The sequence below is a fragment of the Vidua macroura genome, chromosome 11, assembly GCF_024509145.1.
Source record: "Vidua macroura isolate BioBank_ID:100142 chromosome 11, ASM2450914v1, whole genome shotgun sequence".
NCBI lineage: Eukaryota > Metazoa > Chordata > Aves > Passeriformes > Viduidae > Vidua > Vidua macroura.
In genome coordinates, this window is record NC_071581.1 from 19,584,144 (window position 1) to 19,594,643 (window position 10,500).

General features: G+C 47.1%; 2 protein-coding genes across 2 annotated transcripts in view; one reads left to right on the forward strand and one right to left on the reverse strand.

Moving 5' to 3' along the window:
• CDH13 (cadherin 13) overlaps positions 1 to 10,500 on the forward strand; it is a 748,238-nt gene that overhangs the window by 684,083 nt on the left and 53,655 nt on the right. The window lies entirely within an intron of this gene.
• HSBP1 (heat shock factor binding protein 1) lies at positions 3,254 to 7,342 on the reverse strand. The gene is made up of 4 exons (XM_053987835.1): positions 7,265 to 7,342; positions 6,753 to 6,819; positions 6,025 to 6,144; positions 3,254 to 4,633 (listed from the first exon to the last, which is right to left on the reverse strand). Exons 1-3 carry the CDS (start codon positions 7,307 to 7,309, stop codon positions 6,026 to 6,028), a joined length of 231 nt encoding a protein of 76 aa, XP_053843810.1. The 5' UTR covers positions 7,310 to 7,342; the 3' UTR covers positions 3,254 to 4,633; position 6,025.

Sequence of the window (10,500 nt, forward strand, 5' to 3'; positions counted from 1 at the left end):
TGATTTGTGCATCCTCTTCATTTTCTGAATTGTAAACCATCCTCAGTGCCTTGTGCAATCCCCACGGTTCAGCAGCACGTGGCTCGTTACAGCCCCAACATCTGACCCCCACATTAAAGGTAACTGAGTAATTAATCTGAGCAGTGCTGCTCCTCGCACTGACTGTGCCACTAGAAGGCACTCTCTGCTAGAAAGTCGGGGAAAGAGAAGGTTTCATTAAATAATTCCATGTGGACACCTCCAGGAAAAAAACTGCAGACACAGGTGTAACGTCAGGGAAATGCTGGACAGAGGCTCTGGCTGTGGTTACAGCTGTTTGCTAGCCAAATTACAGAATCTACACCATTTCCCTTTGGAGGGCAGTGCCAAACGGATTTACAGTATGAAGGACTGAATTCCATGAGCTTTGGGGTCTGGAGGAAGGGCCAGGGAGTGACTCCAGCACTTGCCCAGGGTTTGGAGAACAGGCAGGTGACATCTGATTTCCACAGGAACCTCTGGCAAACCAATTCTCTGTGGCTCAGCCACCTGAGGATGATGCCTCAGGTTTAGCTTTTATATTTTTCACATTCTGTGCTGCTTTAGTGTGTGGGTCTGGGCTTCATATGAGGGGATGGTGAGCTCTCTGCACAGAGCAGGGAGACAAAACAATTCCTGCTCCAGCTGGGCACCAAGGACAAATGATCCAAATCTCAGGCCCAGGAGCACAAACAGCGTGGGCTGGAGAGAGAAAAACAAGCAGGATGGGAGTGCATGGGCTAAAGCTGGAATGGGACAATGAACTGCAAGGTGCAAATGGAGCAGAGCTGATCCCAGTGAGAGCCCCCGGGAGCGCTCGTGCATTTTGGGACCATTTTGGTTCATCTTGGGTGCAGCCCTGGCTGGGCTCTGGTGCTGCCCAAGGTGGATCCATGGAGGAGATCCTTTGAATAAATCCCAGCTTTATTCTGTAACTCTGCCCAGCCTCTGTTCTAGGCCAGCCCTCACAAGGTGTCAAGGAAGGGAACCAAGGGGACTTTCCTGGGGGTGTTGAGAGAGTAAATCTAGAGGAGGACAGGAAACATCAGCTGGCACAAAGGCTCCCTGCCAAAACCAGAGTGCCAGAGTGGCAGGATGGAGTCCAACAATTCCTCAGCCCCACAGCAGGCAGTGGCACTTGCCTGGCCCTGAGGGAGCTGGGCTCACCCTGTGGGAAGGGAGGTTCCAAAGCTGCCTCTTGCAGGGGGTGAGTGTCACAGGTCAGTGTGCCACTGGCTCTCTCCAGCCTCATTTAGTGCCTGCAGCAGATGCTGTTGGCTGAAAGCTGCAGTCTTATTTACTGTACATTGTCTTTAGGGCAGAGATTAAATGAAAAATCCTCTTAAGGATATCACAGTTCTGGATCGTGTATCAGTAGGCTGAAGTGTTTCAAAACATGCATTTATTAGAACGCTGTTCCTCTGTCCAGAGTAACATTCCTGCTATAAAGACAGGAATCAGGAAAACACAAGAGATGAAACAGCAGTGTCAAATTTATTTGTGTTGCCCAGTGCAAAATACACAGGCCACACAGCTCCTGTGTTATTTGACTTATTTCTCAGTTCTCAGGTCTTAATTTAAAACCAGCACTGCTGTTAAATATTGCCTGCACAACCTGTGGCTGAAGACTTGCATTAGGTCACTCCTAATTTCTGTCACAGAAAAGCACTGATTCTGTTTGCTGTTCCTAAATGCAGATATTCTGTGAAAGAGCATTGTCTTAGGTTGGAAGTGCAAGATGTGGCTGGGGGTGTGTGTTCTGTTGCCATCTGTCAGAGGTGGGGCAGTTATTTCTGTTCATTGGGCAGTTTTTTCTTTATCTCTCCCACAGCCAATCCTCCCTCCAGGAGATCTCTTCTGTTTGTGGGCCATTAATTATTAATTATCTTCTGTTCATGGCCAGTGAGTGTCCCTGCATGGCTGATAAAATTCCATCATCCCATGGGGAGAGGCTCAGCCCAGGGGAGGAGCCAAGCATTCCTACCTGGATACAATCTGACACCTGCAGCACCACAGCAGCCTTTGCCCACTGCAAAGTGAGGTGCAGCTTTCTGCCCCACTGCATTCCCAGAGGAGCAGCTTTCTGCCCCACTGCATTCCCAGAGGAGCAGCTTTCTGCCCCACTGCATTCCCAGAGGAAGCCCAGGCCCATCCACATCAGCCCTGGAGCTCCAGAGGAAAACTCCAGCCTTGTCCAGGATCCTGCTCCAGCAGAAGCACAGCTGGCACTGCAGGAGGGCTGAGCCCCCATGGAATGGCACTGCTGCCACCACCCTGACCCACAGGCTGCCAGGGCAGGCTCTGACTCTGGCAGTGCTGTTCTGTATTACTGCATTTTTATTTTTATTTTTATTTTCCCTAATAAAGAACTCTTATCCCTACTCCCATATCTTTGTCTGAGAGCCCCTTAATTTCAAAATGATAATTCAGAGGGAGGGGGTTTACATTTTCCATTTCAGGGGAGGCTCCTGCCTTCCTTAGCAGACACCTGGCTTTGCAAACCAAGACCAGCATCTACAGCTGAAATGGGGCTCTGAAGGCTGAGAGGAAGAGAAGCAGGGCTGGAAGAGGATGGTAATCGAAATCCAGAGGAGGTGCAGAGAAGAGAAGCTAAAATCAGTGAAGTGTTACATTTATGAGGGAAAAATACCCCTACTGAACAACTGGAATCTTTCCAGTGACTGGAAAAATACAGCTGCTTCTTAAAGCTGAAATAATTTCCCTGGAAGTTATTCTGCCAGAATAAACTTGAGGAAAGCAGGGCTACTGCTGCTGCACAGGGGAGGGTGCAGGCAAATTCAGCACTGACCATGTGTGCCCTGGGAGGAACACAGCCAGATGAGGACCTGTAACATTATACATCGTGTGTAATAAGATAATGTACATGTATAAACATCATACAAAATTATTATCCACTTTAATATGCTTTCCTATATTCTAATTAATATTTTCTGTAATTATATTACAATTATATAATTATTATTATATATATAGCATAATTATTAAAATTAATTATTTTAATTCATGTTTTTCCTATATTCTAATTAGCTGCTAAAGTCCAGATCTGACAGGGCATGGATCATCACCTTTTTATTATACAGAGCACACCTGTATTTTTAGACTATCCTGTGAGCAGCAGTTGTGCTAAAATCTTTCTGTAACTTACAACTAAATACAATCTCCCACATAATTATACACTTCTGCTAGATTGTGCTGTTAACACACATGACCTGACTCTTTGTTACCACATAACCGTTTATTAGATTTTTTTGAAATGACATTACAAAGGACCTAAGGCTGGTATTACAAGTGTATATTGATACATTTCTCATGTTCACAAAATTTCCCCCGTTATTATGAGCTTTTATGACAGCGAGTTTGGAAAAATGACCTGTCATATTGCCTTCACAGCACTCAAGTGCTTAATTTTGGTGGCATTTAAGGAGCAGTTGAAGTGGGGTCCACCTGCAACTGCTGCCTGCCACTAGTGCTTGCTGAAATTTGCATTTGAAGCTGGAGGAGCATTGCAGTGATTGTCAGGAAGAGCTGACATTGGTCATTTTTCTTCACAAGTGACACAGTACAGGCTCTACCAAACACACCTTCCATGGCCAAAATGTAGTAAGTACACGCTCCAGGCCCACAGATGTGGGTATGATTAGAAAAGCAAACAAAAAAAAATCAAATATTTTGAAGTTGTTATTCCGAGAGAAGCAAGGCTGTAAAAATCTACCTGGCTTCTCTCCTTTTTAGTTCCTCATGTATCTCTGCTTTGCTAGCAAACTGTTGTGTCCAATGAGGCAGTGATTCCCACTGAAACCCCACACAGACATCCCCACAACCCCATCCCTGCTCTGTCCAGCATCAATCCCAGTTATGGACCAAAGGTAATGCCAGAGGACAGTGTCAAAAACCTTCAGTCCCACAGTGAGATTGCTCTGTTAACAGTTCCTTGTCTGCCCAGGTGTCACAGCTTGGGGTGGCAGTGGTTGCTCAGACGTCTCTCAAGGTAAATCTGCATTTACACCATGCTCCAGGAACACACAGCTCAGGTAACACCAGCAGCAGGAGAGGTGGATTTGATGTTCAGTGTCTCGTTTCCAAAAATCACCTTTGTTACATGTATGAAAGACAACACAATCCTCAACTAGTGAGTGCCTGATGGTCAGAGCTACAATTAATGCAATTAATTAAGTTTCAATCTTGTGCTTCACTCCACAAACTCACGTAGGACAAGGCAAGATTCCCATTTGGAGGGAGTCACTAAATGCTGAGCTATCAAACATGAAACATCTAGAAAAGTACAGGAAAGAGAAAAAAGTGACTCCACAAGAAAATCCACCCAGGAGTTGAGATCCATAAGATCTTGTGTTTTAATAACATAACCAGGTGATCCTCATTACAAGAATTCCAAAAGTGAAATTACAGTACACAAACCAAAATAGAAACTACCCTACCCCAACTATACAATGTACATTAGGAATGCAAGCTCTGTAACAATATAAAAATGCTTTCACACACTGGAGTTGCAAAAAGCCATTCTTTAATTCCAAGGATTTGTAGAAAAAAAAAAAAAAAGTAATCTTCCATTACTTAATCTTCAGTTGTTGGCAACCTGTTGGGGGAAAAATAATAAGAAAGGAGATTACTGAGAATTAAGAGAATCATGCTCATCAGAGATTTTCATTTGTGGGGTTCAGGCTAATGGAAATGACACTGAGGGCAATGAAGCCAGTAATAATTTGTGTTTTTAACAAAGTAACACAAAAATAGATACCTTAACAAGCAAGAATATCTCTGTTCCAAACACAGGCCTACTGCAATATAGGGGCGAGGGGGCAATCAGAACAGCTGTAAGATCATATAACACAATAGAGATTTACTGAAAGGTGAATTGTGTTCCTCCAGGGAGCACTGCCCTGGGACATGGATTGCTTCATGCCTCAGTGCCCTCCCACACAGCCAGGACCTGCAGCTTGGCAGCTGTGTGGGAGTCACTGCTCCCTGCAAGCTCCTAGATAACACACAGGAGGAATTCACAGCTGAGGGACAGCTCCTCCTCAGCAGCCCTGGGGCTCTACCTGGGGCTTCCCAGGGCAGTTCCAATCCCTGACCCCCTTTCCATGGGGAAATTCCTACTGGTGCCCACCCTGAGCCTGCCCTGGCCCAGCCTGAGGCCATTCCCTCTCCTCCTGTCCCTGTTCCCTGGAGCAGAGCCCGACCCCCCCGGCTGTCCCCTCCTGGCAGGAGCTGTGCAGAGCCAGGAGGGCCCCCCGAGCCTCCTTTGCTCCAGGCTGAGCCCCCTCAGCAGCTCCTGGTGCTCCCTTCCCCTCCCTGGCCTGTTGCTCTGATTTTTAAAAGTGCTGAGTTTTCCTTTATAATTCTTTTGAAAGTTTTAAAGTTCTCATAAAACTTCTTCAGCCTTCTGATCTGTTTACCTATTTCTACTCGAGTTCTCATGCACTGTTCATGTAAATAATGATTGTTTTACTTTCTTCTTTGTGGGAGGAGAGAAATGATAGACTGTTGGTTTGACCAGTGTGGTTGGAGAGGTGGCAACTCCATCCTCCAATCCACGGTCACCTCTAGAATTGTATAAATACTAGATGCACAAATAAAATTTACTCTTTTTTCTTTCTTAAATTCACCAAGCTTCTCTATACTCATTTCCAATAGTGACACTGGCCATGCTCTCTTCCTCTCCAGCACAATCCCCCTCTGCACCACTCCTGGGGCAGCTCCCAAAGCAAAGGGGCAGCTCCCAAAGCAAAGGGGCAGCTCCCAAAGCAAAGGGGCAGCTCCCAAAGCAAAGGGGCAGCTCCCAAAGCAAAGGGGCAGCTCCCAAACCAAAGAGCAGCTCCCAAAGCAAAGGGGCAGCTCCCAAAGCAAAGGGGCAGCTCCCAAAGCAAAGGGGCAGCTCCCAAAGCAAAGGGGCAGCTCCCTCTGTGTTACAGCAGCAATTCCAAACGCCCAGGGCTTTGCTCCAAGGCCAGGAAGGCAGTTTACTTTAGCCCTTGTTGGAAGCTGGGGTCTTGTTCTCTCCCTCGAGCTCCTCCACGCCCGCCTGCATCATGAGGTCGGCGATGTTGCGCTCCAGGTCGTCGATGCGGCAGCTCATGTCATCGACTGCCCGGGGGTCAAGGACAGCACGGGCCTCTGGGAGCCTCAGCAGGGAGCCCAGAGCCCCTCTCAGCCCACCCTGCCACCAGCCCAGGCTGCTCCCAGCCCCGTCCTGCCCGGCCTTGGGCGCTGCCGGGGCAGCCACAGCTGTGCCACGGTCCCTCACAGGGACAATTCCTTCCCAAAATCCCGCCTCAGCCTGCTCTCCTCCAGTCTGAACCCATTCCCCCGCTCCTGTCGCCCCAGGCTCTATAAACACTCCCGTTCCACCTTTCCTGTGGGCTCCCTCCCGGCCACAATTAAACCACCCTGAATCTTCTCTTTTCCAGGTGAACAACCCCAGCTCTCCCAGCCTTTCCTCCACCCCTCTGACCACCCTGGAGCCTCCTCTGGGCTCTCCCCAGGTCCTTCCTTTGCCAGCCCCAGCACTGAAGTGAGAACATTCCTCTAACAGTGGGTAGCACTGCCTTGGTTTCATTGTTTTTATCGTTACAGCTTTCTCAGCAAACACTTATGGCCACTTCAGAACTTATCTTACAAACCCCACTGGTTTGTTACAAACAGACTCCGTGACACTTGTAATCCCGCCCCCATCTGAGTTTAGAAAAGGATATTTCTTCCAATTATTTGGTCAGACATGGTTTGAAACTTGTCCTGCATTTGCTGGAGCAATGTCTGCACCTAAAGGAAAGGGATAAAAAAGAAATAGTTTGTTTCCTTCAGAGGCTGCTACCCAATCCCATGTAATAACTACACTGCTCTTTTACTGCCAGCTCAAAACCGGCCAGTATAGCTATACCGATAGGTAAAAATGCTACTTATATATATGTATAAAGAGCTGCACTGACGCTTACAGGAAACATTTGTAAGGTCTAGAAACCTCCCCCGCTCCCCAGCCAGGACCAAGCCCACGGCAGCAGCCTCCATGCTCCTGTCAACCACCTGGGGGAATTCCGGGGTGCCACGGAACGCTTGGGGATGAAGGCACCCTCCCCTTCCACCCCCTGCCGCGGCAGCGACACCTCCCGCGGAGCAGGCCGCTCCAAGCCCCATCCAGGAAAGGCTTCCCCTCCTTTCCTGGCTCTCCGCAGCCGCTGCAGCGCGGCCCCGGCCCCTCGGCGCTCACCACGGCCGTCAGGTCCTGGACGCTCTTGGGGTCGGTCTCGGCCATGGTCGCTCCGGCGGCGGCTCCACTTCCGGGCCGCGCCCCGCCGCTTCCGCCGGCTCTCGCGAGAGCGCCCGCCCCGCGGCATGCTGGGAAATGTAGTCCTTCGCCCGTCCCCCGGTAGTCCGCAGATCCCGCACCTCTATTTAAATTTTTCACTCTTTCTACATTTCGGCTCAAAGTTGCGTCGTTCTCTTATTAATCAGCCTTCTGTCTTTTACTGGTTATTGGTATATTCTCTTATTAATCAGCCTTCTATCTTCTACTGGTTATTGGTATATTCTCTTATTAATGAGCCTTCTATCTTCTATTGGTTATTGGTATATTCTCTTATTAACCAGCCTTCTGTCTTCTACTGGTTATTGGTATATTCTCTTATTAATGAGCCTTCTATCTTCTATTGGTTATTGGAATATTCTCTTATAAATCAGCCTTCTGTCTTTTACTGGTTATTGATATATTCTCTTTTTAATTAGCCTTCTGTCTATTGGTGCATTGTTATAAACAGACTGTATGTAACTTTTGATATAAAAGGTAAACACCACCCTAGAGGGCACTCAGAATGCCATGGCCTCCTTGCTAGGCAGAGCTTGGCAGGTCAGAGAAAGAATGTTACAGATAATGAAAAATAAACAACCCTGAGAACACGATCCGAAGCATTCCAGACTCCTTCTTTGGCTGTGGTGGGCTGGGAAGCAAAGACTTTTACCATCTTGGGGTCACCTCGCCCTTCTGAACCCCGAGGCATCGACACAACCCCTCAACCAAACCCTGGCACCCAGTGCCACATCCAGGCTTGTTTAAACCCATCCAGGGATGGTGACTGCACCACCTCCCTGGGCATTTCCAGAACTTTCTCACCCTTTCTGCAATAAACTTTTCCCTAACATCCCCCTCTGCCCCCTCTGTTCTAGGCCAGCCCTCCCAAGGCATCCCTGCAAAACCTTTCCTGCTCCTGCCTGCACAGGAGGCACTGGAGGAGCCTGTTCTCTCCTGACGCTGCCACACCTCATTTTTTCATTTCAGCCTTAGTTTCAGGTGATGTCAGTGCTGTCTCTATCCATCATAATGCAGCAAGGTTTCCCCGTGGGAACTTATCAGCAGATCAGCCCTAAGGCTGGATTTATGGTTTTGCTGAGATAAAGACTCTCAGTGCAGGGCAATCACTCAATTCATGCCTGTGAAACAATGACCACGGATCCAAATTTCTTCTGCTTCTGTTCCTAAGCAAGCATTTCCTACAGAAAGCTGTCTCCAGCTCCTCATCCTGGATTCAGGGTGTTGTTTTATCCCTTACACAGGGTTAGCAAAATGCTGTAGGGCTGTTCCCTTGCCAGATATGGTTTTATCTCCCTGATCTCTTTTCCCCTTTTATCAGTGAGTGGCTAATACTGAAAAAGACTGGCTCTTTCTTTGTGTTATGAATTGTAAAAAGATGTTTGGAGCATGTGATGAATGAGAGTTACACTTGGGACAGAACATAACTGTTCTTGGGCTTTAAAACACTGCCTGGTTTTAGGCTGCATTGATAATACGTGATTATTTCCAATTCTGGGATATTGCCATACTTTGGCAGTGCTTATCTGTGCAGTAAAATGCACAAAAATTTACAATATCAGGCCATCAAAGTGTGGGCAGGACTACTGCTATCCCCTCCTTGCATGACTGTGGTTCTGTGTAGTTCTGTGGATATTGAGAGGATCACAGAGCCACAGCCCACTGGGATGAGACACCCAGCAGGTTTAAGAAGAAATTAAATTAAACTATAACCCTAATTGCATGGCAGGAAAATTCAACTCTTGTAATTCTGGCTACTCTAGCTTAGAAAGGTTTTTAGTGTATCTTGAGCTGTAGAATGGATCCATTGGAAGCTCAGCCTGGAAGGGACGTGGAGGGCATCTTTCATTTCTCTGCTCTGAGGCTACACAGGCTGAAAAATTTCAAGCTATGTGTTGTTTCAAAAGTTGTATGTGCATGCACGAGTGCCAAGGGAAGAGGTGAGGTTAATACTTTATCAGTTTCCTGCTTTCAAATGTCAAAACACATAACTTGAGCAGGGTCAGTAACACAGGCACACAAATAAGAGAGTGATGGCAGCTGAGAGGAATCCCATTTGGAAAATAAATTGGAGGTAGAAAACAATCCTAGAAACAGCGTGGTAAATGCTTGTGAATCAGCACTTGTCCCTGTGTTATTTGTGATTTTGTTATTCAGCCAGCCATGAGTAAAGCTCCACCTCAAGCTTCCCCTGCACTTTCCACACTTGTGATCATATTGACAGGAACCTCGTGCAGGATAATGACAGATTCTGCTGCTTTAATTATCCCTTCAGACCTGCACCACCAGGGGCTGGGGAGCTCACAGAGGAGGAGACTCAGAGCACCTGGAATTGTTACTGCAAATGACTGAATTGACCTTGCCAGAAAAAAACAAAGAATTGAATAAAAACCTCTTTGTTAGTTCATTTTCTGGAGTGGGGATAGGCCAGCTGAAGAAAAGGCACCAAAGAGGTGCATTGGGGTGCTAAATGGGAGATGAAGTTCTCTCAGCAATTTGGCCATTGCATTTTTACAACTATCAGTTTGGGTAATACCACAATTGTTGAGTGCCAACATCTTAAGGAAATTAGTTAAAATGTTATTAAAAGGGTTAAAATAGTCACAATGCAAAGGACTTGTTTCACCATTACAGTTTGCAAGTGAAAGTTCTGCTCTGGTGGCAGGGGACTTGTGGAATATTCTTGGAACTCATTTGCCAGTGTCCTGCAGATTGCAATGCAGCTTTGAAATCAGCATCTGCAGGTAATTCCTGTTGTCATAAAAATTTGTCAGAAATGAGGCATGCAGAGAGGAGCTCAGCCTTGAGCAAAGGCATCTCATGAAGCTCTTCACCATCATTGGCCCTCTTGGGTTATGTTTTCAACACACTGTGAATAATTGAGCCAGCACAGCTAAATGTGAGGGGGCAAAAACCTCACACAGCAAGAGAAGGAAGGGTCACCAAGTTGTGCTTCTGCCCTGCTGTTCAGCCTCTGCTCTGCCTGCAGAGCTGCACTGCCATGGGCTGCTCTTAATGCAGTTTGCATTTTGACAAACTCTGAAATCAAGTTACTGAGAAAGAACATCCTGGCTGTGAACAGCCTGGCTCAAAGAATCTCTGGGTATCGGAAAAAATGGGCAGATGAGACTTACTTAATT

Bases quoted from the DNA above. Each gene is read 5' to 3' on its own strand.
- HSBP1 (XM_053987835.1), bottom strand. From the start codon at position 7,309: ATGGCCGAGACCGACCCCAAGAGCGTCCAGGACCTGACGGCCGTG. The intron at 6,820-7,264 runs GTGAGCGCCGAG...CCTTTCCTTTAG, and splicing joins TCCAGGACCTGACGGCCGTG to GTGCAGACATTGCTCCAGCA. The intron at 6,145-6,752 runs ATATCCTTTTCT...ACCCCCGGGCAG, and splicing joins TGACCAAATAATTGGAAGAA to TCGATGACATGAGCTGCCGC.